This window comes from Gopherus flavomarginatus, chromosome 2, assembly GCF_025201925.1.
Source record: "Gopherus flavomarginatus isolate rGopFla2 chromosome 2, rGopFla2.mat.asm, whole genome shotgun sequence".
Taxonomy (NCBI): Eukaryota; Metazoa; Chordata; order Testudines; family Testudinidae; genus Gopherus; species Gopherus flavomarginatus.
The window spans coordinates 94,457,122-94,484,383 of record NC_066618.1 but is presented as its reverse complement, the minus strand read 5'-3'; the positions used below and the strand labels follow the sequence as shown (position 1 = coordinate 94,484,383).

Genomic DNA, 27,262 nt, shown 5'->3' with positions numbered 1-27,262 from the left:
TGACCTGTCTTACATTTCATTTACAAAAAAATAAAAAAAAGGAAAAGAAAAGGAAAAATGGAAGCCTGTGAGCAGTCAGTTATCTTCCCAAGAAGGGATGAGTTTGTGTTTTATTTCCAATGACAGTACCTCCTGCCTGTTGCATTTGAGGGATCTGGTGCGGAGTTTGAGAGTCAGACATGGTTTCATCCTTCCCCAGTTTTATTGACTAAGAATTATTTTAACATTAACGATTTAAAGTTTGTACGCTTCAACTAATCAAGACATATGACTGTGTAGTTCTCTATTACAGAGTGAAGAGAATGCAGTGAGCAGTCTGTTTTTGGTTAGTGGCTCACACACTGGGCTGACACATGTCCCCTCTCACACTCTTAAATAAATTGTAAACTTTGATACAGTGAGCACGACAGCACTTACATCTCTTCTGCTCAGGACTGGGCAGCCTGCTCCCACCTTTTTCTTTCAGCATTTGAGTATTTGTCACTCAAGACTGAGCAGCATTGACTTCTTGTGCATTTATTTCTCCTCAAGAGCCAGAGCAATTCCAAGAGACATGGTGGGGTTTCTGGAATTTCTCTTTGCTTGCCTCTTGCCACGTAAGTTTGTTGAACTCAGTTCTGTTTGTTATTGATGGTTATTTATGCAGCATTATGGGCTTGGATCCCAAGAGTTACAACATTTTTATTCCAGGGCAACTCTAGTGAAAGCAATGGAGTAAGACTGGAGTTTCAGCACCCTGCATGTGTGTGGAGCTTTGCAGATAATCCAAAGGCAATGGGCCCAGTTCTTCACTGCCCTGCCCTTTACGCTGTCATTGATAACTGTGCCTGGGAGAGAAAAAACCCTGAAATCAGAATTGTCCTCTCACTCACACCCATGGCTGAAATAACACACTTCTCCCTCACTATGCATATACAAGGTGAAAGGCAGCAGAGAAGCAACCCCAGTGTCCCTTCAGTCTAAGCAGCAGGGACTCTGCATAGAGCAACATTACGGCTCCATGTAGATGGATTATTTCTAGTAGCCATTTCCTCATTGCTCCTTATCCTCCTTTTCTCTTCCAGCTGCGCTATGGGTCATTCACCTGGAGCAGGTACCAATCTCCATCACAAAGGAGCCACATGAGAACAGAACGGCTGAATTCACCTGTAAAATGTCCATCATGTCCGGCTTTACCTATATCCACTGGTACCGAGCCCCAACTGGAGGGGCACCGCAGAGGCTGCTCTACCTTTCTTACTCCAAGCCTGACCCCAGCTGGGACGCTGGCTTGTCCAGCGAGAAACTCGCCGCCCATTTTCAAGACCATAGAATCTGCAAACTGTTGTTGCACAAGCTAGAAGAGGCAGACAGTGGCCACTATTACTGTGCCGCATGGGATTATACACAGTGCCACAAACTTCCTGCAGCCCTGCACAAAAAATCCCAACAACAACAAAACCACACACACCACAGCCTGGGGAGGCTGGGCTCAGCTCTCACATTACTGCTGCAGCAGAGCTGAGTGAGCCCCATCCTCAGATTGGCAGCCCTAACACCAGTTTTCTAATAACAGAAAACCATTTTTCCACTCCTTCTGAGGCCCTTTCCCCTGCTCACTCCATCTCCTCTCCCTTCGTGGTTCGCTGTCCCCCACCCTCGCTCACTTTCATAGGACTGGGGTAGGGGGTTGCGGTATGAGAGGAGATTCCAGCTGGGGGTGAAGGCTCTGGGGTGGGGCCAGGGGTTAGGAGTTTTGGGTGTAGAAGGGGGCTCAGGCCTGGGGCAGGGGTGCAGGAGAGGGTTCAGGATTTAGGCTCCGGATAGTTGGCGCTTGCCTCTGGTGGCTCCGGGTTGGCAGTGCAGCAGGGCTAAAGCAGGCTCCCTGCCTACCTCGGCTTAGCATGGCACTCGGAAGAGGTTGGCATGTCCAGCTCCTAGGTGGAGGGGGGCTCCTGGCCAATGGGAGCTGCAGAGCTGGCACTCGGGGTGGAGGCAGCGCACGGAGCCCCCTGGCCAACCTACACCTAGGAGCTGCAGGGAGATGCTGGCTGCTGCCAGTAGCTGCGTGGTGCCAGAGCAGGCAAGGAGCCTGCCTTAGCCCGGCTGTGCCACTGATCAGATTTAAACAGCCCGGTCACCATTGCTGACTGGAGCTTCCGGGGTCCCTTTTCAACCAGGTGTTCCAGTCAAAAACCAGATACCTGGCAACCCTATCTATAGGGCAGACAGCCTCTCAAACACGTACCATAGCCAATACAGCAGACTGACTCCTGCCCAGCTCCACTCACCCATGCTGATGCCCCTTCATCCCAGGAACTGGGAGGAGGAACTTTCCTAGTGAGTGGCACTGGGCCACTCCCCCAGCATCTGCCTAGCAATACCAGCTCCATCTCTAAAGGCAGAACAAGCAATTATCTTGTGATGTGACTACTTCACAAGTGACTTAAGAATGATGGTGAGGGAGGAGAGAATAAGGGATAACAGGGTGGGGAGGGTAACATACTGCAGATGATTTGGGGTAAGTGAACGGGGAAGATGAGGGGAAGAGAATTTCTACTTTGCTCACATGAACAAGTCACTGAATTCATGTCCACTGAGAAATTTTAGCTATAACTGTAGCATTAACCAGGGTGCAGGAATTTTTGCTACCATGTTGTTTAACCCTATTCAAACCAGGTCTAAAATCATGCAATTTAAAAACCATCTGCATCCACTGTGCTCCAGCTCTCCTACCATTGTCACCATCCCTGGATCTGCAACAGTGCAAGGTGCTGATTGAACCCCTTCAGTGTGATGCTATCAACTCCCTCCATCAATGCTTAGGCAACAGAAAGAGACTGAATAGCCTGCTACAGCCTTGGCTAACACTGCTGGCTCTTTGAGCTCATGTTTTGAATCCCTGTTTCCGAAAACCCACCCAGGGACATGGCATTACACTAACACAGACAAGGCCTTAGAACCAGTTTTGCCCGTTTCACACTCAGCAATGGTGGGTGCACTAGTACAGTTGTTCTCAACCAGTGGTCTGGGGATCCCTGGAGGGCCGCAAGCAGGTTTCAGGAGTTCAGCCAAGTAGGGCCAGTGTTTGACTTGCTGGGGCCCAGAAATCTCCAAAGGAAAGGTCTTCTATCCTGCAAGATACTGAGCTATTTCTACAAGGTAGTGGGTGCTCTCATCATCATCTGTAGGCACTAATGAGAGGTGCTTACTTAGGGTTACTTAGCGCTTTACAGTATAAACTCTGTCTGAACAGAGTGTTCAGTTTATTTTTAGTAGTTCTTAGACTTAGGTACAGAATTCAGTCAAGTCATAAGATTTCACACTTGAGCTAGGTGACTGCTTTTCTTCTAGTCCCTTGATCATTGTGCTAGCAATTGTACAATTTATTTTTTAAAGAGTTATGACCCAGTCCTCAGTGCAAATTTATCCCACTGTGTTCCTAAAAAACAGGATTTTCAAAGGGCTGTAGCAAGACCTGGAACATGGATCTGGGCATTAGCAGCTGAGATGATACAGTGACACAAAAATTTTAACTGACTTAATATTGAACCATTAACATCTTACTTTGTGAAGCTACAAGATGTCTAGTGTGACAAAGTTCCTCCTTTACCTTGGTGGGTCCTGCACTTATTGGCAGATTTGCTCACCTCAGTGATCTTCCCCACAGTCTGGGTCAACTCCTCCTGTGTCTGATCAGGAGTTGGGAGGTTTGGGGGGAACCCAGGCCCGCCCTCTACTCTGGGTTCCAGCCCACGGCCCTGTGGATTGCAGCTGTCTATAATGCCTCTTGTAACAGCTGCATGACAGCTACAACTCCCTGGGCTATTTCCCCATGGCCTCCTCCAAAAACCTTCTTTATCCTCACCACAGGATCTTCCTCCTGGTGTCTGATAATGCTTGTACTCCTTAGTCCTCCAACAGCACAGCCTCTCACTCTCAGCTCCTCGTGTCTCTTGCTCCCAGCTCCTCATACACACTTCCTCTCCTCTGGCTCCCCCCTTCCTAATTGGAGTGAGCTCCTTTTTAAACCCAGGTGCCCTGATTAGCCTGCCTTGATTGGCTGCAAGTGTTCTAATCAGCTTGTCTGCCTGAATTGGTTCTAGCAGATTCTTGATTACTCTAGTGCAGCCCCTGCTCTGGTCACTCAGGAGACAGAAAACTACTCAGCCAGTGACCAGTATATTTGCCCTCTACCAGACTCCTGTACCCCACTGGCCTGGGTCTCTCATATCCCTCCCCCCTGCTCAACACCAAGGGGTTGGGCAGCTTGGGAAGCCAGACAGTGCACACGTGACAAGCCATCTGCATTACCGTGACGGCTCCCTGCTCTGTGTTGCACCTGGAACTGGAAAGGTTGGAGGGATAAGAACCACCTGGTCACCCTTGTGTTCTTCTCCTTGTTCCACTGCATCCACTGAAGAGGGGCACGGTCGGTCACAAGGACAAATCTGCACCCGAGCAAGTAGTAGCGCAATGCTTCCATGGCCCATTTTACGGCAAGGCACTCTCTCTCCACCACTGCATATTTTTGCTCCCTCGGAAGGAGTTTCCTACTAAGGTAGAGAATTGGGTGTTCTTTCTCCCTGACCATCTGTGATAGAACGGCCCCCAAACCTACTTCCGATGCATCTGTCTGCAGGATAAATTCCTTGGTGAAATCAGGGGCTATCAGCACAGGGTTACTGCAGAGGGCAGTCCATAGGTCTGTGAATGCTTCCTCTGCTGCGTCAGACCATCTCACCAGATCAGATCCAAGGGCTTTCACTAGGTCTGTCAGGGGGCTTGCCCTTGTGGCAAAGTGGGGATAAATCGTTGGTAATACCCCACTACACGTAGGAATGCCCGGACTTGTTTCTTGCGAAGTGGTCGGGGCCAATTTTGGATGGCCTCCAACTTGTTCACTTGGGGTTTTACCATTTTCCCACAATGTAGCCAAGATATTTGGCCTCTGTAAACCCTACAGCGCACTTGGCAGGGTTTGCTGTAAGGCCAGCTCACCTGAAGGTATCAAGGACTGCCTCCACCTTCTCTAGGTGGGTTTCCCAGTCTGGGGTATGAATGACCACGTCGTCCAAGTAGGCAGCAGCATAACTGTTATGCGGGTGTAATAGCTTCTCTATGAGGCGCTAGAAAGTAGCTGGGGCCCCATGTAGTCCAAAAAGGAGGACAGTATATTGAAAAAGACCCTCTGGTGTAGAGAATGCAGTCTTTTCCTTTGCGTCTTCTGCAAGAGGAATCTGCCAGTACCCCTTTGTCAAGTCTAGAGTAGTCAAGTACCAGGCATTCCCCAGACGGTCCACTAGCTCATCTATGCGAGGTATGGGGTACGCGTCGAACTGGGATACTTCGCTTAGTCACAGGAAGTCGTTGCAAAACCTTGTGGTGTCATCCGGTTTGGGCACTAGCACGATTGGCCTAGACCACTGACTGTGGGATTCTTCGATGATCTCCAACTCCAGCATTTTTTTTACTTCTGCTTTTATTTCCTCCCTTTTGGCCGCTGGTACCAAATAGGGCCTCATTGTTATTCTGGCCCCAGGGTTCATGACGATGTAGTGATATGTCTCGGTTGTTCGACCTGGTTTTGTCAAGAACACATCTTGGTTCCAGAGGATCATTTCAGACACCTCATTCTTCTGGTCTGGTATTAAATCGAGAGACACTCTCACCTGTTTGGAAGGCTTGTTTTCCTGGGTTAGGTCTTTTTGGATAGTTATGCATGCCTCTTGTGCATGCCAGAGCTTCTTGTTTTTGGCATCCTGGCTGCCGCACCTTGTAGGTTACTTCCCCCATGGGTTCAACCACCTCATAGGGCCCCTGCCATTGGGCCAGAAGCTTGCTTTCTGTCGTGGGTACCAACACCATCACCCGATCCCCTGGTTGGAACTGTCGGACTTTTGCCTGGTGATTGTAATAGGTTCTCTGGGCCTCCTGTGCCTTTTCTAAATGTTCCCGTACAATAGGGGTGACACGGGCTATCCGGTCTCGCATTTGTATTACATGTTCTATTATATTTCTCCCCTCATTGGGTTCCTCTTCCCAAATCTCTTTGGCGATATCTAGTATGCCACGAGGGTGATGTCCGTATAATAACTCGAATGGGGAAAACCCAATTGAGGCCTGAGGTACTTCCCGGATAGCGAACATAAGGTAGGGCAGTAGGGTGTCCCAATCCTTCCCGTCCCAACTTACCACTTTCCTTATCATAGCCTTGAAGGTTCAGTTAAACCTTTCTACCAACCCATCAGTCTGTGGATGGTAAACTGAAGTTCTCAGGGTATGTATATGGAGCAGCGTACAGAGGTCCTTCATTAGCTTTGACATAAATGGGGTTCCTTGGTCTGTTAATATCTCCTTTGGTAGCCTCACTCTGGCAAAGATCCCCACCAGCTCTTTGGCTATCGTTTTAGAAGCCATGTTCCGCAGGGGGACAGCTTCTGGGTAGCGAGTAGCATAGTCCAAAACAACAAGTATATATCGGTGGCCCTGAGCAGTCTTCTCCAGGGGTAATAACCAACTGTCCCATGGGTGCATGTTATCCCCGTTCGCTTAGCCCGCAGCAGCTGACTACACTTCACAAGTTTCCCCGAGACAAGCGTGATAGCACTCCCCGAATCAACCAGTGCTGTGGTCTCTACCCCATTTAGCTTTACTGGTCCGTACATATGTGGGGTTAGTGAGACCCCACAAGGTGGATTAGGGAGTATGGGTCTGCCCAGTTCCCCAGGTTACACTGCATAGGCTCCTGAGCACTGGGACACTGTACAGCTATATGTCACCAATCCGCCCAGACATAACATCTGTATGGGGCCTTAGGCATTCCCCGGTGTCTTGGTTTGAGCATTCTAACATCACGATCCTCTTCTCCCTCAGTGCTCTGACTCTTTGTAGCTTCTGGCGGGCCTTCAGCCCCTCTCTTTTTTCCACCTGTGATCCCCTGGTTGCCCAGTCACCCGAGCTCTAGGGCTTGGTGCTGCTAGTTTAACCCGGGGTGCCTCTTCCTTAACTGGTCAGGTCAGCTCCCTCGCCGTCCTTCGCCTCTCTACCAGTACAACCACCTCATCATAGGTGGAGGGTTCGTTCTGGCTTACCCAGGCACGAAGGTCTGGTGGTAGTCCCCTCATGTTTCGGTCGATGACCAGAACCTCTAGTATCTCTTCCAGACTCCGGGACTCCATACGCAACCACTTTCGTGCGAGATGGATGAGGTCATACAATTGGGACCGCAGGGTTTTGTTTTCCTGGTACCTCCACTCGTGATACCGTTGGGCCTGCACTGTGGTCATTACCCCAGATCTGGCCAGGATCTCCGCTTTCAGCTGGGGGTACTCTGCTGCAGCCTCTTCAGGCAGATCATAGTAAGCCTTCTGGGCCTCCCCACACAGGAATGGGGCAAGGATGCCAGACCACTGATCTCGAGACCAGGCCTCCCGTAGGGCTGTCTTCTCAAAGGCCAGAAGGTATGCCTCTACATCATCCTCCAGCGTCATTTTCTGCAGCCAATGGCTGGCCCGTATGATCTGCGTCCCATCATGGCCATGTTTCAGCTCTCTAAGGGTCTTTACCTGGTTTACCAGTTCCCACAACATAGCTCAGTCTTGAGAAGCCTGGTCCATCAGCAGGTGATTAGTCTCTTGCTGCAACTGCACTGTCTCCTGTTGGGCAGCTGCCTGGACACGGGTAGCCTCCTGCTGGGCTGCCATAGCTTGTATCAACACTCGTACTAAGTCATCCATTGTGGTTAAAAAACAAAACAAAAACCCTCTACCTTTTTTTTTTAATCACCCTCCTTCTTCTGCCACGCTCTGCACACCAAGATCTCACTTCTTACACCAGTTGTGACAAAGTTCCTCCTCTACCTTGGTGGGTCCTGAGCTTATTGGCAGATTTGCTCACCTCAGTGATCTTCCCCACAGTCTGGGTCAACTCCTCCTGTGTCTGATCAGGAATTGGGAGGTTTGGGGGAAACCTGGGCTCTACTCCAGGTTCCAGCCCAGGGCCCTGTGGATTGCAGCTGTCTACAGTGCCTCTTGTAACAGCTGCATGACAGCTACAACTCCCTGGGCTACTTCCCCATGGCCTCCTCCAAAAACCTTCTTTATCCTCACCACAGGATCTTCCTCCTGGTGTCTGATAATGCTTGTACTCCTTAGTCCTCCAGCAGCACACATCCCATATCCCTCCCCCTCAGCTCCTCATGCCTCTTGCTCCCAGCTCCTCACACGCACTTCCTCTACTCTGGCTCCCCTCTCCCTGATTGGAGTGAGCTCCTTTTTAAACCCAGGTGCCCTGATTAGCCTGCCTTGATTGGCTGCAGGTGTTCTAATCAGTTTGTCTGCCAGAATTGGTTCTAGCAGGTTCCTGACTACTCTAGTGCAGCCCCTGCTCTGGTCCCTCAGGGAACAGAAAACTACTCAGCCAGTGACCAGTATATTTGCCTTCTACCAGACTCCTGTACTCCACTGGCCTGGATCTGTCACACTTGAGAATAAAAAGTTCATATAGCAAATTTCCCTCCCCTCTCTCCCCATACCATCCTTTTAACAAAACAGGATGTGTCGCTTTTCAGCTGCTTCATCATCAAGACAGGAAACCAACAAATTGCTGTTTAAACTTCTAGCAGGTTTGGACTCCAATTACTTCACCATTATTGTCACAAGCTTTTTTGTAAACAACAACAAAACCACCCTAAGTACCAGGGGGGCTCAATGTATTGATCAGGAATATTGCATATGTACAGCATTCATTACAGTGTTGCCATCCTAGAACTGCATGTTTCTATATAAACTAAACGGTAAAATTAAAAATCAAAGAACCCTGTAGATTTTTATCACAAAGGCCATGTAACAGTATATATATGTGCATAAAAATAAGCACAGCAAATGAATTACTATAATTGAATTTTCTTGTTTCAATATAACTGAGTTACAAGATGGAGTATTATCTGACTACTTGAGGAGTCAATTTTGAAAACAGCCATCTATCTCGAATAAACCCACTTCAGTCAATGAGACTGGTAATGTGAGTTGACTTACTCAAGACCTTCCTCTCCCTTGTACATCCCCATATGTCTCACAGGTAAGTTAGCCCTTAATTAACAAGGCAGGGCTCAGATAATTCTCATCATCATCAAGAATTCCACAGGGAGGCTTTCAGTTTATTTAAACATCCACACTCATCCACATCCAGTACTGCCCTCTTTGTGAGATCATTTCTGGTCTCACAATTAGAAAATGGCTGCCTGTGTACAAATCAGCAGAGGGGTAGCCGTGTTAGTCTGGATCTGTAAAAGCAGCAAAGAGTCCTGTGGTACCTTAAAGGCTAACAGAGGTATTGGAACATGAGCTTTTGTGAGCGAATACCCACTTCGTCGGATGCAAGATGTGGACAATCTATGATATTTAAATCCTTGAAATTCAGACCAAGTTTCTCCATATGACCAAGTTCAGGCACCTAAATTCCTTTAGGGATCTGGCCTTAACTCCCTTTCCCCAGCTAGGTCTATTCAAAGAAAGGTTATAAGAAATTTGTGTTGATGGGAAAAAAAGTAGATTTTCTCCCTCTCTCAAAATGCAGGAACAGCGCAGGTAGCACTCCACATATATACTTAATTGCTATGCTTTTGAAATATGGTATATTTGTTGCTATGTTTCTTTGGATAGGGTGCAAAGTATATTCACAAAGTTACAGATTTTAAGGAGTTCTCAGAATAGTTTATTGTAAAGTTTAATGGGTTAAATTCAGCCCTTTGTAGAGGGGCAAGGACAAGGTTTATACAGCACTTATTTCCCTCTTAAACCCTCAAAATAGGGTTTAAGTGGGGTTAAAACAGAGTAAAGACATCATTCTGGTTCTCTGCACAGAGATGAAGGTCACCTATAAAAAAGTTACATGCTCTTGTGAAGTGGGGGGAATAAACACCAACAGATACCCAAAGGGGAACTCACAGACAGGGTACAGATAGCAACAGAATTCACAAACAGCATATGAAATCCTTTATGAAACAATGTGACTCTATCGATGTAGATGAAAACAAAGTTAATCCTTGTGGCAACTCTGAGTTTGGAGGACCCAAGTGTTTCTAATTAGCATTTGACCTGGGAAGCGTTTGTTAATCCAGCAGATGCCTGCTCATAAAAATCACAAAGTTCAGTTCTAAAGAACTGTTTCATATTTAGTCTGTGACACCAGTTTGTTAGATGAGATGTAATAAAAGTTACACTCTCCTGGAACAGATATTTCTATCTAGCCATACATGTGAATGCACCTTATGAGTAAAAAGATGATCAAAGTCCCTGCCCCACAGAGCTGATACCTTAAACCGAGAGGAGTTACTAGAGAAACATGAATGAAATCTTGGATGAATAATGAAGGAAGGAAAACAAGGACTGCAGTGATGTAACATCCCTCTTTTTTAAAAAAAAAAAAAAATGGCCCCAAGACAAATTTGGTTTTGAAGGCCCATGGGACGAATGCATTTTGACAGAAATTTGAAGCAGGGGAGATGGTGAAAACATGACAGACTGGATCAGGGTATAATGGTATAAATGTAAACTAGTAGTGCTATAGTGTAGAGTGTTAAAAGCAATTGTTATATGCTTTAATGAACTGGAGGGTGTGGAGGTATGCCTGTGCATGCACACTACCCTCTAGTGGATGGATCCAGATTTACTCAACTAAATGACATAGGCCCTATACAGCTAAATGAATTCCTTTGTGGGAATCATGCTGTTTTAAACAGATAAATGAATGGTCTTCTCACAAAAATGGCTCTTGAAATATACAGAACATCACCTTCCCGGTGGCCCCTTGATCCCTAAATGAGAGCTGAACAGAATTCTTCTCTAGTTCAAGTAGAGTTCTCTGCAGTGGATTAGTCCTCACTGCAAAACAATAAAAAAGAATATTGGGAAAAAAAGAAGGAGGTTGCTTGTAAATTAATTGTGCAAGACACATTCAGGTATAAATTGGTCCTTTTTCAGAGCTGGGATGAAACTAACTGTCCATGAACAAGGCCATCCTATTTCAGCAGAGGACCCTAGCCCACAGATGTATTAGAGCTGTTATGAGTAAGATGTAAAACGGCCAAGTAGGAATTAAGTAGGAAAAAACTAAAGTATTTAAGACTGAAAAATACACTACAGCTCAATTCTGCCATATGCTCAGTGTCTCCAGAAACGCTATTAACACCATCAACTTCCACTGGTATCCATGTGATCTGAGGGCACTGACTCATTCTCTCCAGCAGGAAAGGCTCAGCAGCTTCCCTGGGCAAGTGATAAGTGAATGACAGAAAGACAACTACAGTGTTAACTGCACTGTCAGCAGCTCTCGTCCCAGGGCCTCCCAGAGGATTCAGGGGGCCCTTTCCATAAAAAAGTTGCAATACTATATTCCCGTGGGGGCCCCTGTGGGGCCCGGGACCTGGGGCAAATTGCCACACTTGCCCCACTCTGGGCAGCCCTGTCTTGTCTTGCCCCCTCTTGTCCACCACCTGCCTATTCAATTTTCCAACAAATTCATTCATGCTTTCTTCCATACTGTCACATACTCATGGAATGGGCCCCTCGTTTCATATGGAACATTGCTACCTTCTCTGCTGCAAGATTTCTATTCCACAGGATGTACAAGAGATCTGCTAACACACAATGACTTAGCTTTAGGGGTGAGCGAGGAGAAAACAAAAATCAGTGTGCTTGTGCATAAACAATGACATGGTAAAAATATATATGAGGGGAGAAATAAAATGTGTTTTGACATTTCCCTTTCCCACAGGATTGAGAGGTCACTTCTTTTTTCAGGCCGTCAACTAGGCCTTTTTTTAGGCCTGCATGAGACAGGACTTTGTCTCTTTGTTTTCAGCCCGGGGCCCAGATCCAGCACAATATCTGAGATTGCTGCTGTAATATAAGTAATAAACAACAGTAATAATCATCAACGTTGCTCCTGAAACACACCAAAGAATTCTATTTGATTCCAGTGCCAGGGTTGACACTTACCTACAGTCAAAGTTGAGCAGTAACTATCTCACCTTGCAATAAATCTTTTACAGCCAGTACCACTTAACTGAAGGTTACCTAAATGAGTCACTTCCTCTCCCCATCTACACATCTCTCTCCATTCAAGACCTTCATTTACATTCCTTGGCCGGAGTCTAACAACAGCAGCAAGAATGTTGCTGTTAGAGATTTTTGTTTTGGTTATGGTTTGCTCCTGTAAGCGTGTTGCTCGCACTTAGGGTGACAAGATAGCAAGTGTGAAAAACTGGGATGGCGGTTTGGGAGGAAGGAGTAATAGGCACCGATATAAGACAAATCCCTGAATATCAGGACTGTCCCTGTAAAAACCAGGGAATCTGGTCACCCCACTCATACTGCTCTCTGCATACATTGCAACACAAGAGCAGCAGCTGCAGAGCCTTCACATTATTTCAATTTTATATTGATATTTTTTCATTGTTTCTCCACAAATGACTCCTCACAAGTGCATCTGACCCAATCTCAACTGTCCATCACCAGGGAAGGAAGTAAAACCATACTAATTGACTATCACTTTTCTCTATTCGAGGATTTTGGCAAGGCTTCTATACACTGGAATAAACAGAGATCCGGTGCAGCTCTAGACCGGATTCTGTTCATCTCAACACAATCTGTCTTGGATGGAGACTCAGATAAGGAAAGTTTAATGCTGAAAAGATTATGGTCAGGGTACAGGTAGACTGTCCAAACAAAATAACGTCCAGCGACATTGTTACTTACTATTGTGCCTATTGGGATCATACAGTGTTAAAAAACTGCTGACAACCTGTACAAAAACCCACTCTGCATTCTGAGCCACAGCCTAAAAATTCCTCTCAGTCTGGAGCCAGATGCAGAAACTCTTCATTGGCTTCTGCAACTAGGTATGAACAGCAACTGCTGATTTAGTGTGTGTTTCCCACATAAATCAGTAAGACCAGGTCAGGTCTAGCAGAACAGGAGGTCACCTAGGGCAGAAAGGGGAGTTAGGCACCCAATGCCATTACAAGTCAATGGGAGTTGTGCGTTTAGCTGACCCTTGGCGTTAAACACAACTCCCTGCTGAATGTCTGTGTGGGTTATCATGGGCTGACTGGGTGGAGATTTATCATCAGTCTAGAGGAGCATAACACTTGGGGTGAAAAATCTGGCTCTAGAGAAGGAAATGGAGCTAGGATCTTACCCCCATAACTGCCTGACATGACAGTCTCCCAATCCAGACAGCATTCATCTGCTGAAACACGAAGCAAGTGAAAGTAAAACAGAAGCGTTGGACCCAGTGCGCAGGAGCAATAATCTACCTCCTTAACTCCCCAGTAACTGGGGCTCATCCTGCATAGTATCCTCCTCAGGTACAGAGCCTCATGTTAGTGTCTAGAGAGATTCCAGCTGTGGATCTCAGTTGGCATTGGGTCAAGCCCCAAGGGTCTTTCCATTGACTTCAATGGGCTTTGGATCAGACCACAAGTCACCTAATGGCACTGCAAACCAGCCTGGCCACGTTACATTTTGATATTACTCCAATGGAAATAGGAGTAAGTTTCTTTTGGTTGTTTTTCTGCTGTTTAATTAGCCCTGAACCGCAAAATTTCTTATGGTTAACTTAATCAGAACCACAGAGTTCTGTTCTGAAAGACCAGCCTATCTTTAGTCTCTGAAGCCAGTTCAGCAGAAAACACATGGTGTGACAGCAGGTTACACTCTGCTTGAACTGATATTATGCTATATAATTTTAATCTTAGCATGAATGTTCAGAGAATTTTACAGAATAAGAGTCCCTGCCCCAATAATTTGATAGTCTAAGGTGGGTTACTAGAGCAATAAGGATAAATGGGGTCAGGTTCTTCAGAACCCAAGGGAAAAAGCGTGTGATTGCAGATGATACTTGAAAGAAGGTCAGAAGTGGAAGCATAGCTTGTTGAATGATGCTAGAAAGTCACAAGAAAACTAATGGAGCTACAATATAGAAACATCATGGATTGAATTAGCACACATCACAAGGAAACAAAGTGTTTAAGAAAAAAAATGAGGTTACATGTAAATTAATTTGACAAAAACATCAGTTTAGAGTTGGCCCTTTTTCAGAACTAGGACAAAATTGACTGCAAATATACAATTGCAGATCCATCCTGTATCAGTAGACGGCATTAGTACACAGGTATAATAGCCAGTGCACATCACTCTATTTATAGAGCAGAGGGTTAGTATCACACTGAAGTAGGAAGCGATATTCCACTACTTCACATCTGGGGAAACTCAGCGAGAGCAGGATCCTGGGAAGTGCTTAATATCTTCAGAAGGGTTCTGAGTGCTGTACTGGCAACAGCACCACTCAGGGCTGCATCTTCCATGTTCAACAAGTAAAGAAAATAACCCCCAAGAAAATTAGTCTTCAGTGTACCATCACCATGGCTCTGCCTGTCCCTTCATCTTTGTATTAGTTACAGTCATAGCTAGGAACCCCAGTCCCAGATCTGGCCCACTCTGCAGGGGGCACTGTATAAACAAGCAATAAAGTGTTCATACCTGCCCACAAACATCTTGGTGCTTTCTTCCTCCACTTGTGTGTGGAATCTCTCCCTCCCCTACTCCCCAAGCCCCTAAACCAGTAGCCTCTTCTCCTTCAAATCCCTCTCAGGACCCACTCCTGCTGCAACTCCTGCAAGAAATCTGTTGACAAATAACAACTCAGGTTGGGGAGGGGAGGGGGATATGGCATATTTAAACATGAAGTACCAAAAATTCTCTGCTGCTGCAAATATCCTTTTAGACTGTAGATCTTTGGGGCTGTCACTCCATATATTTCTATGTATAGCACCGAACACAATGGGACACCACCCACACAGAGGCCTGTGGGAACCACTGTAATATAAATAATTAAAAGACCACTCCTTCATTACCCAGACTACCATGACACAATCTACACTGGTCTAAAGACAGTGGAAGAGTTTGCTTCATGCCAGATTATGCTCTTTGATAAAAGTAACTTCAGATGAGTTTTAGCCATAACTCTACTTATCTTAAATTAGCATATGCAGCCAGCAAAACCTCTTCCCGTGTTAACTAAATGAGTCACTTCCTGTCCCCAGATGTACCTCTCTCTCCATCCCAACACAACAGTCACATTTCTCACAGATGTAGGATCAAGCAAAACCTGTAAAATGTTACTACTTCGGGTTGTTATCTTGGCTTTGGTTTTGTCTTGTAAGTTTCTTTTTTACCCTTTTTCTACACAGTTGTACATTATTGAGTCACAACTCAACATCCTCCAGATTCATGTTAATTTCTGGTTTTCTTTTCTTGCTTTTTTTCTAGATGGTGTAAGTGCACAAATACATCTGAGACAAGCTAAGTTCTCCGTTACCAGGGCAGAAGATAAAACTGCACATATAGACTGTGAAGCTTCTGGCATTCAGAACTTCGGGAATGCTGTTATACACTGGTATCGACACAGACCTGGAGAAGCTCTGGAGTGGATACTATACTTTAAAACACAAGCTGATAAATCAAGTTTTGACAAGAAGTTTAGGGTTGACAAGACAACTGAAAAGTCCACCTGTACTCTAAGAGTAGACAAACTAACCTACAATGACGCAGCTACCTATTACTGTGCCTACTGGGATCGCACAGTGTTAGAACGCCATAGACAGGCTGTACAAAAACCTCACTCTATTCTGAGCCACAAACTTTCAAAAGTTTACCAAAAAAAAAAAAAACCCCACACACCTAGTTGCCTTTTTAATCTTAATCAACAGAAAGCACAAGTAGATACTCATTTTCTCTGAGCTAGATATAAGACCAGCACACACAACTGATGTTTTTAAGTATGGCAGGTATAGATTGGAAAAGGAGTAATAAAAGCTAAATTTTATAGGTGCAGCATAGCATGTCATTGACCACATCCTGCAGATACCTATAGTAGAAGTCAGATATCCAGTTCCTCCTTCATTTTTGGTTAATCATCTTTAAAAAGCCATTCCTATCTAGTCGCTCCTTGAATGTTCTATATACTTTCTACCATTTTTTTGGGCTTGATATAGGGGTCAGGACACTTAGACCAGGGGACCAACAGCATTATTGGTTTTAACACTATTACAGGCAGGGACAACCTTTGGAGGATGTTAGTCTGCTGAAGATCCCTGATTGGAAGAGAAAGTAAGTTTTCCAGGCCTGTGACAGAAGGCCACTTATTCAAGACAACAACATTTTGCCCTGTGCTGACTGAACAGCAAATCAATGAATGGAGAGGACTAGTAAGCTACTAGAGTGGTCATAAGTGCTGGAACTAGGGATGCTGCTGCACCCCCTGGCTTGAAGTGATTTCCATTATATGCAGGCTTTCCAGTTTGGTTCAATGGCTCTCAGCACCCTGACTGTATACAAATTATTAGAGGGGTATCCATGTTAATCTGGATCCACAAAAACAACAAGGAGTCCAGTGGCACCTTAAAAACTAACAGGTTTATTTGGGCATAAGCTTCCATGGGTAAAAAAAACCTCACTTCTTCAGATACATGGAGTGAAAATTATAGATACAGTCATATATATATATATATATAGGCACATGAAGAGAAGAGAGTTACCTTTCAAGTTGAGAATCAAATGTAGAAGGCCAATTCAGTCAGGTTGGATGTGATCCACTCCTGATAACTGATGAGGTGTCAATACCAGGAAAGGGAAAATTGCTTTGGTAGTGAGCCAGTCACTCCTATTCCCTATTCAAGCCCAAATTGATGGTGTTAAGTTTGCAAATGAATTGTGGTTCTGCAGTTTCTCTTTGAAGTCTGTTTTTGACTTTTTTTTTTTTATTGAAGAAGAACGGCTACTTTTAAATCTGTTCTTGAGTGTCCAGTGAGATTGAAGTGTTCTCCTACTGGCTTTTGTATGTTACCCCCTGATGTCTGATATGTGTCCATTTATCCTTTTATGTAGAGATTGTCCAGTCTGGACAACGTACATGGCAGAGGGGCATTGTTGGCACATGATGGCATATATCACATTAGCAGATGTGCAGTGAATGAGCCTCTGATGGTGTGGCTGGGTCCTCTGAGAGTGTGGCTTGAGTAGATACAAGGACAGAGAAGATAATGGGGCTTGTTACAGGGATTGGTTCTTGGGTTAGTGTTTCTGTGGTGTGGTGTGTAGCTGTTGGTGAGTATTTGCTTCAGGTTGCACATTTAAATTCCCTCCATCCTCCACTTGGATCACACCTGGTGGGAAGGGTGGGGAGGTTGGAGGAAGGGGGAGCAGGGAATTGGCACAGCTTCTACCCACAACTGAAGCTAAGGCCACCCTATAGCACATAAATATCCTCCATAACAATAGTTATATAGGTTTTAACCCAGAAATCTCTCCCACTTATGCTGCAGTTTCCCCCTATAGTAACAACAAAGGTGGCAGCAGTAGCCACTTCACAGCTGCAGCTCTGGCTTTGTTGGTGCTTCCTCTCCCGCGCATTCCCTGGGCCCAGACATATTCTCAGAACATGGGCCTAGGACATTCCCCAGCCCAACTGCCCACAGAGTCTGTTCCAGGATCTAGTCTAGGTCTGGGCTCTGTTCCTGCTCCTCTGCCACCAGAGAACCTTGTGGTATTACCATCATTCCCTCTGCACCAGTCTAGAACTCAGACTGTCCCAGCTCAAAAAGCCTGTCATGCAAGAAGGGAGGGAGCCATACTCAGGGTGGTGGTGAACACCCAGTTAATCTCCTTGTAGTAAGGGCAGGTAGATGGGCCACTATTTTTGCTTGGCATCTTTTGCCTTGTGATAGGCACCCTGAAGGGTTTTGATTCACTCCCAACATTGGAGAGCCATCTGCTGGATCCCCTCCTCTGCCAGTCTCTTGGAGATGCTCTCGCACAGATGCTGGTTTCAGGCACACCTCCCAAAATCATGTTCTTTGCCGTGCTCTCACCAGAGAGCAACAAAAACCCGATGCTTCCACCAGCTAAGCCATGCTGGGACAGCATCTTCTCAAGCTGTTTGAATGAGCTGAGCAGGGCAGAGGTGGAGCAGGCTGGATGAAATGAGGGGTTAAATGCTGACTGGATATATAAACCAGTAGAGGCAAATGGGAAGTTAGTACTGTAGGTAGAAGACCAGAAAAATACAGGCATGGAGAATTGTGGGATGGCATTAGAGGACTACCACATCTGAGCTCCACAACCTGAGATTCAGCTGCATCCCCATTGCAAAGTAGACAGCTTTGGTCCAACCTTAAAGCAAAATTCAGGCTGTAATCTACACTCCCAGCCTGGCAAGCAAGCCCAGGTTCAAAACACATACAAGCTTGGGCATAAGGGTTTTGTGTGAGGAGGAGAGAGGGATTTTAACTAAAACCAGGGTAAGAGCCAAGGTAAATCTAGAGTGACAACACACCCTGAAAGGCATAAAGCAGCAGTGTTCCCATACTTGCTTCCTACAGTGGAACTGACCCAGGGGTAGCAACAGAGAGAAAATTTAGGGAAAAAAGTCTAGTGTAGACAGATGAGGCTAATTGACATTTGTAGTTTCATAAGAGAGGGTGTATGGATTTGAGGGTGGGTTTGAGTTGGTTAGGAGAATACTGAGAGATTAAAATAAATCGTATATTAGCCACTATGCCCACGAGTTACAGGATTCCTTACCAGCTCCGAACCTATCCCCACATACCCTCCACTACCAACCCTGATCAGTTCTAAACGCAGTCTCCAGAACTCCCTTCCCAACACCTCCTTGTGGGGTAGTGTAAGAAGTTCATATTAGTTTTTCAGCAAAAGGCTGAAAAGAGTACAGTGACTCTTCAGATGATTTCTAGCCACTGTATTACAATAGCTTACACATTCTCCAAGGTGCAATGTATACATATGTCTTAACACCGGGGTTCTCAAACTGGGGGTCAGGACCCCTCAGGGGGTCAGGAGGTTATTACATGGTGGGGGTGTCACAAGCTGTCAGCCTCCACCCTGAACCCAGCTTTGCATCCAGCATTTATAATGGACTTAAATGTACAAAAAAAGTGTTTTTAATTTATAAGGGAGGGGGAATCACACTCAGAGGCTTGCTGTGTGAAAGGGGTCACCAATACAAAAGTTTGAGAATCATTGTCTTTACATTAATAACAGTTAAATATGCTGTCAAAGGGTAACTCACCATCAAAATGCCCCTATGTGGCTGGCAAAGTCTTCTCCTTTGGTCCCCCTGCCAACAGCCACTCCAGCCCTGCTGTGGTCTACTCCTGGTGCCTCAGTCCCCAAGCAGGTCACATTCACTCCCACCCCTTCCAGGGTTATGGAGAGTCACACAAAACAGGCCAATGACCTTATGAGAGATCTTCAAAGCAAGTTGAGGCTCAGTAACTCTTATACCCCTTATCTCAGAGGGCTTTTATGTCACCTTCTTTGACAGCCAGTAGAGGAACATGGGTAAACAGGCTGTGTACTCTGGGTTTCAATCCAAGAACCGTGTAGCAAGCCCCTACAGACAGCCTGTTCCTCCCAGCCAGCATTCATCCTCAATTCACCCACCCAGTCCTACCCAGATGAGCATAATTCTAAATTAGGCCTGGCCCACCCTTCAGATGCAACTGGATGCACTAATTGCTGTCTGGCAGTGGCTCAGGTTAACACTTCCTTTGCCGGTGTGTGGTATACACTCCATCACATACGCTATTTAATATCTCACAGGTATGTGAATATATACCGTATCTTTAAAATGAAACCTTGTGGCAATATTTTACCTACACGTTTGAAGCAGAAATACATACCTGTAATTAAGTGCACAAATGGCCTTTTTTGAACGACAGGATAAGGTCAGTTATTAATGTACACAAGCATGTATTATATCTCAGCAGAGGGCAGCAATAGCACACAACTGAACTGAGAGTGAGGCAGCTTGTGGTGGGAAATGTAAGACCCCTGCTGAGGCTGAGCTGTGCTGTCAGTGTGGTACAAGTGGGGCCAGCCACATGGCATGCTCCTCCGAGAACCGGCTGCAGGATTGCCAGAGCAAAGGCTCTGCTCCCTGAGGAGAGAAGGGAGGGAGGCCAAGGCTGGCAGCTCTGCAGGCTCTCTTGCATGGAGGGGCGGCTAAACCGCTTTAACCCACCTCCCTGCACCCAAGCTTTCTACACTCCTGACCCGACTTTGGTGTGAGGGCCAAGCACTCTCTGCCTTCACAGTCCTGTCTGCCACACACCTCCCCTTGCTGGAGCGAGAGCCCAGCATTCATCTCCCCAGCCCTGGCGCAGGACGGACTCGTGAAGGCAAAGCAGCCCACATGCTCCCATTGCCCTGTTGCAAGCGCCCTTGACCCGCTGGTCCTGCATGCCAGGGACTGGAGAGGATAGTGACCATTTCACCTTGCAGCTCTTTGAATCCTACCCCACCCGCTGCCCCCCTTCACACCCAAACCCAGTCCGCTTCCCTTCCCCGCCTAACCCAATACCCCACTGATTCAGTCTGCTTCCCTTCCCCGCTCCAGCCAAACCCGATCCTCCCACTGACCAAACCCAGTCTGCTTTCCTTCCCTGTGGAAAAATAAATTCTAAATTATTAGTGTTACTCTGTGACAGTGTATTGTGTATAATGTATGTGATTTATTTTAAGATCCATGCTACGTTGCACAAAGTGAAAACAATAATGTCAGCACTGTCAGGTTATTCATTTATTTTCATTAAATATGTAAACTAAATAATTAAATTAATAAATGTTCAAGCAAAATGTGTATTAATTCTAATGAACAATGCCACTTTATGCAGTATTCATTTTTGAAAGTTTTTAATAAGTGATGCTAGGGGGAAGGGGGCAAGGTAGAAGTTTTGCCTAGGGCACAAAATATCCTTGCACCAGCCCTGGAAATTGGTGCTGGCCCACATGAGCAACTGAGCACAGCTTCAGGCCCCACTAGGAGCAATGAAACATCCTAATAACCAAATTACGTATTCTCCTAACATGAGTGTGCACAGGGGCATGCACAAGTGGGGGCAAGCAGGGCACGTGCCTCCCCTTCCCCCCTCAGTATTCTTCTAAAAAAATATGCTTTTCTACTCTAGCTCCAGCCACAGCCCTGGCCACAACTCCAGCCATGGCAGCTGACCATGGTTTGCTGCTCCAGCTCTAGGCACGCACTGCTACAGCCCCAGCCCTGGCCCATGACCTGGCCCCTGCTCCAGTTCCCAGCCCCTGCTCTAATGTGCCCATCCAAAAGAGATCAAATTTAAATTCCTGTGCATGGCCCTGTCTGCTGTACCTGGAAAACAAACCAAAAATAAATTATTTGACAGATGGAAATCACATGGGATTCTATGCAAACAACTACACAAGTTTCATTGTATTTGCATTCACTTCTGCTTTAGTAGATGTGGCTGCATTATCTGGAGGACACAATCCTTGATTTGCAAAAAATTTTTACCCCTCCAGATTGTTTATGAAAACAGATGAGACTTCAACTCCCTCATCCTTCCTGGGATTTTAGCTTCTGACCACCTGACCACATACATAGTTTGATGCTTCTGAAAACTTACCCCACACATCTGCAGGCAGGAGAGCTATCATTGGATCCTGCTTAAACAACTCATTTCCTCTCCCCAGCTGCACCTCTCTCACTGTCTCTCCATCTGAGGGGCTATTTCAGAGTCCTCTGTTTCAAGTTCAACCCAACCAGTGAGAATGTTACTGCTGCAGGCTCTTATTGTGACTTCAACATGGTCTTGTAAGTCATTTTTCCATTCTGTTCTTTTCCACATGTACCCATTCCTTCAGCAACAAGGTATGTTCCAAATTCCTTTGGCTTCAGGTTTATAGTATCATTTCTCCTTTTTTCTTTCTAGATGGATCTTCGCAAATAACTCTGACACAAACTCCACTGTCTGTCACCAGAGCGGTAACTAAAAGTGCATATATGTGGTGTAAAATTTCTGGGGAAAGTTTTAATTTTAACAATGATTATATACACTGGTATCGACAGAGCCCTGGGGCAGCTCCAGAGAGGATTTTGTATGTTAGCGCACAATCAGTTTCTACAGATGAAGGCTTTGATAGCAAAAAGTTTAAAGCTAGTAATGATGTTTCTACATCCACCTCAAAGCTCACAGTACACAACGTAATCAGTGAGGATGCTGCAACCTATTATTGTGCCATCTGGCATCGCACAGCACTAGAGAGCCATAGACAATCCCTACAAAAACCCACTCTGCATTCTGAGCCAAGTGTATGAAACCAGACATATCCCTTATCCTTCCTCTCAACTTGAAACCAACAGCAGAAACTCCTCACTGGTTTCTTCAATAGGACAGGAAGAACAGCACCACAGAACTAGAGTTTTGAACTACATTTTGTTACAAATCACACAACAGCTTTTAGAGTTGGCCAAAGTTGTTTTGACATATAGTTTATTCCCCCAAAAAATGCAATTTCAGTTTAACCGAAACTATTTTCAAATTTGGGTTGAATTTACAAATAGTTTAGCTAAAAAAAAAAAGATTTTTTTGATGTTGAAATTTCATTTCAACATTTTGACTTTTCAATTTGAAACATTTCATTTTGAAATTGTCAGATTTATTTAAAAAGAACACTCTGAAAAGATACATGCCTCCCAAAAATAAAACATAATGAAATACAAAAACAACCAAAAAATGCTTTGGCAAGAACAAAATGTTTCATTCAATCTGAAATGAAAATATTTCAGTTTTTCATTTTGGTGAGAAAAATAAAAATAGGTTTATTTTGGATTTAGCCAAAACAAATTTTGGAGGGCATTTTTCAGACAATTACACACATTTAACTTTAAGCATCTGGATAGTTGACCATCTCTGGAGAGCAGACAATCACCTATGGCAGCAAAACGTCACATACGTATAACTCCTTGTGCACATGAGCGTTGGCTGGTAGAACGGCATTTTTGTTTATAAAAGCCCTAGACTGAGGCTAAGCTCTCTGAGGGCTAGTCTACACTAGAAGCACTACATCAGCGCAAATACTCCAATGCACCTGCACTGCTAGTGTGTGTCTGGTGAAGACGTTCTATGCCGATGGGAGAGAGCTCTCTCATTGGCATAATTATTCCATCTCTGCAAGAGGCAGAAGCGATGTCAGTGGTAGAGCGTCTCCCACTGACAGTGCTGGTTTTAACAGCGTTTAGGTTGCTGTAACTTGCAGCGCTCTGGGGCTAGCTTTTTCACATCCTAAGCGATACAGGTTAGAACATCTTAAGCAATAGTGTAGACCTGCTGTCAGTCTTGACAATATTCACCCCAAAACAGGAAGGAAGTGAAAGTAAAACTAGGCTGAAGAAGCCAACATGCTGGTGATATGAAATATATGCTTGTTTCTTCTTGGTATTATGATAGTCTTAATATCATAGAATGGAACATATATTGAGGAGATAGATATACACATACAGAGAGCATGAAAAGGTGGGAGCTGTCTTACCAACTCTGAGAGGCCAATTAAGTAAGAAAAAAACTTTTGAAGTGATAATCAAGATAGCCCAGTACAGACAGTTTAATAAGAAGTGTGGGAATATTTACAAGGGGAGATAGATTCAATGTCCTACCAACTCTCAGAGTTGGTAAGACAGCTCCCACCTTTTCATGCTCCCAGTATGTGTATATGTATCTCCTCAATATATGTTCCATTCTACGCATCCGAAGAAGTGGGCTGTAGCCCACGAAAGCTTATGCTCAAATAAATTTGTTAGTCTCTAAGGTGCCACAAGTACTCCTGTTCTCTTTACTTACATTTTTATATTTTTATATTACTTTTATATTTTTGCATAGGACCCCTCCCTCATTCAATGAATCAATAGTTATTCAGTATTTATTTTTATTCTTCACATCCATGATGTGGCCTCAAGCCTTATTTAACGCAGACCATCCAAACATGGGCATTTCTATGGTGCTGTCACAGTAGTATCTGGGTACTTAAACATTAATGAATTTCTTTTCATAACAGCCCTGTGAAATTAAATGGTGTTATTAACCCTGTTTTACTGTGAGGGAACCGAGGCACAGAAGGATTATGGCCAAAATTGTTAAAAGTGTCCACTAATTTTGGGTGCTCAACCTGAGACATCTACTGCCTGATTTTCAACCGTACTTTACACTTTTATAGCACTCTATATGTTCAAAGCACTGCTCTGACCAACTTCAGTCACAATTGTGAGTGCTCAGAGCTTTTGCAAATCAGGATCCAGGAGGCCACCTAGAAAATGAGGCGCACATAATATCTAGCCAGCTGTGAATATTTTGGGTTAAGTGACATGCCCAGCATCACAAAGGAACTCTGAGGCACAGGCAGGGATAGAATCCAATTATCCCTGTTTGCACCCAACTGCCTTTATCATGACACCAGCCTTTCCTTTCCTGCAACCCCCTCCCTCATCCACTAGACACCTTCCAAATTCTAAAGCAAATTAGTCCAGGGTCCTACATACATTACACAACCGTGATTCAACCTCAGAGCACCAAGCACCCTGTGCACAAAATGAAACAGGAGTCTTACAGAAGAAAAAGTGTGTGATTATGTAATTAAAGATTGTATTGTAACACATATATATAAGGGGACCAAATTAAGGTTACCTGGGCAACATTAAGTCTGGCATTTGCTAACTTCTGAGTGCTTGATTTTACAAACTTAATATTCTATTAAAGTAGTCTTTTTTTATACAGTGTCCTAATTTAAAAAACAAAATAGAGGTTCCATTCTAGACCTCTGTCACTTCAATTAACAGAGAAACTGGTATCGCTACTAGGCTGTTATCCTCTATGTGGATCAGGCACTAAAGGAGGATGATACACACATTTTGCCAATGGGTTTCAAAGGTATTTCCTGAAAGAAGAGAAATACTGAAACTCAGGATTCTTGGGTTTAATTCGAGGAAATTCAAGGGGAATTAGGGCCTTTGGTTCCCACTATAATAATAAAAATGATAATTTTCATGATTTAGGGCCTACAGACCCAACTGCAGGAGAGGGGTCGCACTGTGCTAGATGCTCTAGACCACAGTGAGAAATGGTCCCTGCCTCTAAGAGGTTATAGTCTAAATAGACAAGATATAAAAAGAAATGATAATCTCCTGTCCTCCATCTGTAAAATTAGAACTATGGGCCAGATTTTCAAGAAGAGCTGAGCACTTCTTCCTCCAGCAGAAAACAACAGAAGCTGTGGGTACTCTGCACCTCTGAAAATCAGGCTCATGGTAATTTGCCAATGGGCATGCATGGCATTTGTAACATTGCTGTGAATGGAGTTCAGACTTCTCGAGTCCTAGTTTAGTGCCTTAACACAGGGCATTAATGGTGGGAGAGTGCACTACAATTCGCTACATGGATCTCTCCTTCCATGGAAGGAGAATGCACTAAGGCCAAAATTCTCACAGGTATTTAGTCTCTTAACTTCCACTGAAATCATCCTGAACACTGAATTAGGATTGGATCTAAGAGCCTAAAATGGTTAGTGACACTCTCTCTCTCTCTCACACACACACACACACACACACACACACACGTATTCCTCCTCTTCCCCCCACCCCCAACCCAATAGGAAACCAGCCAGTTGTCATAAACAGATAGTTAAGGGTTAATGTCTCTTTTACCTGTAAAGGGTTAACAAACAGTGAACCGGACACCTGACCAGAGGACCAATCAGGAAACAAGATACTTTCAAATCTCGGTGGAGGGAAGCCTTTGTTTGTGTTTTTTGAGTTTTGCTTTGTTCTTTTCTGAGTCCTGGAAGGGACTAGACATGCAACCAGATTTCTTGCCAATCTCCCTGCTACAGTCTCTTATTTATTCAGAATAGTGAGTATTAGTAGAACAGACGGTTTTAGTCTTTTTAATTGGTTTTCTTTATTTGCAAATGTGTATCTGGCTGGTAGAGTTTTAATGTGTATTTGACTGGAAGTATTTTAAATTGTATTTTTGCTGGAGGAGGCTTTTTCTCCAGTTTCTATAAGCTGAAAGACCCTGTAACTTTTACCATCTTAAGTACAGAGGTAACTTTTACTTTTTTCTTTTTCTTTTTATTAAAAGTTTTGCTTTTTAGGACCTGTTTGATTTTTTTCTCCTAGTTAAGGCTCAAAGGAACTGAGTCTGTACTCACCAGGGAATTGGTGGGGAGAAGGGAGAGAGAGCAGTGGGAGAAGGGAAAATGAATTTTCTCTTTGTTTTAGATTCACAGAGTTTGAATCTGTATTGCCTCTGGGTGAAGGGAAAAGAGGAATTGGGGGGATGGTAACATTCCTCTCTGTGTGGTGATTCAAGGAGTTTGAATCACAGTGATCTCCTAGTGTACCCAGGGCGGGAAAGAGCTGGGAGGAAGGAAGGAGGGGGAAGGGAAATGGTTTATTCCCCTTTGTTGTGAGACTCAAGGAATTTGGGTCTTGGGGTCCCCAGGGAAGGTTTTTGGGGGGACCAGAGTGTATCAGGCAGTGGAATTCCTGATTGGTAGCAGCTTATCAGATCTAAGCAAGTAATTAAGCTTAGAGGAATTCATGCTGGTACCCCAACTTTTGGACTCTAAGGTTCAGATTGGGGAAAGATACTATGACACCAGTACATTAAGAACAGCAGCAATATCCTCATTTCTTGGTTTCTTCAGTCAGGACTGGGTATCAGTTTTTGTTTGTTTCTTTTTTTGGACAAAATTGAGCACCATTAACTTCAATAACTTTCCTTCCTGAAAAGGTGCAGCAAGTTCAGGAGACATGGTGGGATGTCTGGAGGCTCTCTTCGCTTGCTTCTTCCCTGGTAAGTTTACTGGACACATTTACTGTAGTTAGTGATTTTATTCTGTATTTATTGTTAACAAAAAAAAATACAACATTTGCCTGAATCTCAAGTCCAATGTAACAACTTGATGGTGGTGCAATCCCAATGAAGCCAATGGCATTGCACTGAAATAAAACTGGGGTTCTGAAATGGAGAAATCAGAATCCATAATCCTGAATGGTTCCTCACAGATAAAGGGTCTGATTCTTCACTGCCCTGTACCTTGTGTAATTATTCACACTGTCTTTACCCAGGTGTAAACAGAAATTGATCGTTCACTCACAGTAGAGATAGAGGCTTTACCCATTTTCCCCTCACATTTACAGAGACATAAATGGCTACACAAGCTGCAAGGCAATAGATAATTGAACCCTTGTACCTTCCTCAAGAACTTGCAGGTTGCAAGACCATGTACATGTTACTTCTCTCTGAAGAGGGGAATGTGTCTAGGTGCTGTCTCCTCAAGGCTGCTTTCTCTCTTTTTGCCTTCCAGCTGTTCTGTGGGCCATTCACCTG

At 44.7% G+C, this 27,262-nt stretch overlaps 1 protein-coding gene across 1 annotated transcript in view; it reads left to right on the top strand.

Annotated features, from left to right (window-relative positions):
• The first annotated feature begins 14,984 nt into the window (after window positions 1-14,984).
• LOC127044634 (uncharacterized) overlaps window positions 14,985-27,262 on the top strand; it is a 108,324-nt gene continuing 96,046 nt past the window's right edge. Inside the window, exons 1-2 of the mRNA XM_050939722.1 lie at window positions 14,985-15,203; window positions 15,315-15,628. Coding sequence (XP_050795679.1) covers window positions 15,089-15,203; window positions 15,315-15,628 — 429 coding nt within the window. The 5' untranslated portion in view covers window positions 14,985-15,088. The remainder of the gene's footprint in view (window positions 15,204-15,314; window positions 15,629-27,262) is intronic.